The 2,474-nt window shown below is 44.1% G+C and overlaps 1 protein-coding gene across 1 annotated transcript in view; it reads left to right on the forward strand.

The window, feature by feature from the left end:
• The first annotated feature begins 714 nt into the window (after positions 1 to 714).
• Positions 715 to 2,474, forward strand: part of LOC113204504 (uncharacterized) — a 7,743-nt gene continuing 5,983 nt past the window's right edge. Inside the window, exons 1-3 of the mRNA XM_026419693.2 lie at positions 715 to 883; positions 1,427 to 1,492; positions 1,748 to 1,816. Coding sequence (XP_026275478.1) covers positions 821 to 883; positions 1,427 to 1,492; positions 1,748 to 1,816 — 198 coding nt within the window. The 5' untranslated portion in view covers positions 715 to 820. The remainder of the gene's footprint in view (positions 884 to 1,426; positions 1,493 to 1,747; positions 1,817 to 2,474) is intronic.

A 2,474-nucleotide genomic window follows, 5' to 3' on the forward strand; every position in this document is an offset into this window, starting at 1 on the left:
CACCAAACGTGTGTAAGTTGTGATTAAGCACATTACATGGTGTTTAACTCAAGTGGCACACTTGCGTAGTGTGCAAATTTTAGATGTTTTGTAAACGTTTAAATTCTGCACACTTCGACACACGCAGTTCTATCTGTCAATAGGAAACAATACCGTGTGCATCTGCTTTACGTTTCGGAAGTGTCGAAAATTTAAACACCAATTGACGTATAACATGGTTAGACACCACACGGTAAAAAGAATGTCTTGAAATCCGAGGAAATGTCTTGGATTTCAAGGTCGGGTGGATAATTTCATAATTGGCCCTTGAAATCCCAGACTCTGTCTTGAAACCGGTAGCTTCCAAGGGAAATCCTTGGAATTTTTGTCTGGTATTCAAGGATTTTCCTTGAAGCACGATCTGGGTACTTCAAGGAAAATCCTTGAATACCAGACGAAAATTCCAAGGATTTCCCTTGGAAGCTACGGGTTTCAAGACAGAGTCTGGGATTTCAAGGGCCAATCTTGAAATTATCCACCCGACCTTGAAATCCAAGACATTTCCTCGGATTTCAAGACATTCTTTTTACCGTGCACAAAGTGTCACGAAAATGCACACATGAACTTAAACGTAAATTGACGTGCAAAATTAAACACTTGTTTTACCAGTGTGATGTGACTCAGTACAGTGCCGCACATCGCAGCGATTATGCGCACATGGGAGTGTGTGTTTCAGGTGTGATGGGCGGCGTGACTGTCGTATGATCGTGTGGTCGAAGCGCCGTTAACCTGGGTGCGATGCATAAGGCAGCTGCCTTCAGTTAGTCGCACGGACCCGACCATGACGCGACACGGACTCCTCCTGGCAGCGCTCTGCTGCTGTGCTGCTGCCCTCACTGCACATGTACGCACACTATGCCGAATTTACCAGGATAATCAGATTCCCTAATTTACGATTTAAGCGAGCGCTACTGGAAAATCAAAAGTAGTACAGAACGGGTTTTAATGCATTTGCAAAGGATTCAAAACTACCCGCGAAAGGTGTACAATTTCATGCTTTTGGACAGTTTAGTGGGTCTGGGACATCTGGAGCTCAAAAGTTTAGGTTTCAAGCAGTTCATTCTTCTCCTTGTGCTGGGAGAGGGAACTTTTTTGCCTGGGACCTGCCGGTGGTGCTAGGCCCATCGGTTGTGCGCTCTTTTACGTGCTACCACCACAAGTTTCATACCGACGGTCTTAAAGATGTGTATGCTTTACAGTCTGCGGGTCACATTTTAAGTAGTTTCTGCTTGTTCGAATGCCCATTTTCGCACCTTTGCGAAGGCATTAAAATTTAACACCACTTTAAACTCAAATTCATTAGCCCTGCCTTTGTTTTTCCTGTGAGAGCTCATAAAATGTGATCGACTCCCGTTTCCGAATAACACTTTCATTTTAATATACGCAGGCCGCAACTTCAAAAAGCAGTTCCGACGAGCTTTTCTCCGACTTCGTGGAACAGGACGGCAAAAAGGTATCAAAAAATCTGTGTCAGAGACGAGTGCAGTATTTTTTATTTTTTTTAGATCTTTTCCATAAAAAAAAGAAAAAAAAATTGCCAAAAGATCTTTCTTAAAAGAAACTATTTAGTCTATTGAATTCTCGCCTCTATAAAAATCGCATAGCAGATTGTGAGAGACTTCCGCACAGAGGCAAGAGGCGGAACGCCTTGTGGGTTCTTTTTGAATCGATCTTATAATAACAAACTTTTGATGTAAACATTTTGTAGTATGAGGTCGCTGACCCGCGCGAAGACCCCAACCAGTCCGACTCAATCCTGGAGGACAGCACGGCGGAGGTGTGTATAATGTACACTAAAAAACTAAGTGTACAACTGCTTAACACTTGGAAATGCGCAACTGTAAGTTAAATACTTGCAAGTGTTCAAACTTCGCAGCAGTACACTCGGTAGGTGTCCACTTGAAGGTGTGTTCATCATCTTGCAGTTGCACCCTTAGTTTATTAGTGTAAATCATCGAGGGGTCCCACACTCGTGTGGCCTGTGGTCTGCGCGTCGTCTCCTCTCTGAGGTCGCTTTTATAGGTTACACTGCAACCAATGTAGGTCCTTGCGAGAGTGGTAGAGTGCGCTCTTGCACTGGAAATCCAAGTGTACGAAAGTCGCACACCTGCAGGTAGGGTAGAGGATACAGTGATTGACCCTTTAAGCGCACATATTCGTTCACCCGGCTGCCATCTAGCTCGTAGTCAAGATTTTTCAAATTCGTGAAGTGCAATGGCTAGGTAAAGGTTCAGGCTAGGACTAGGCGGAGTCCGTTGTGTGAAATTCGAAATTCTTCTTGGTTTAAACAGTCCATGAATTCAGGGCACGATTGTCACAGTGATTGACCCCTTTGACACAGTGATTGTCCGGGCTGATACAGTGATTGTCCTCTGCCGTTTTTGTCGCTAAAAGTGGTAAAACGACGCAGATTTTAGTGGTTACCAGATCGAATG

The sequence above is a fragment of the Frankliniella occidentalis genome, unplaced genomic scaffold (assembly GCF_000697945.3).
Source record: "Frankliniella occidentalis isolate FOCC.00 unplaced genomic scaffold, Focc_3.1 Scaffold69, whole genome shotgun sequence".
Classification (NCBI taxonomy): domain Eukaryota; kingdom Metazoa; phylum Arthropoda; class Insecta; order Thysanoptera; family Thripidae; genus Frankliniella; species Frankliniella occidentalis.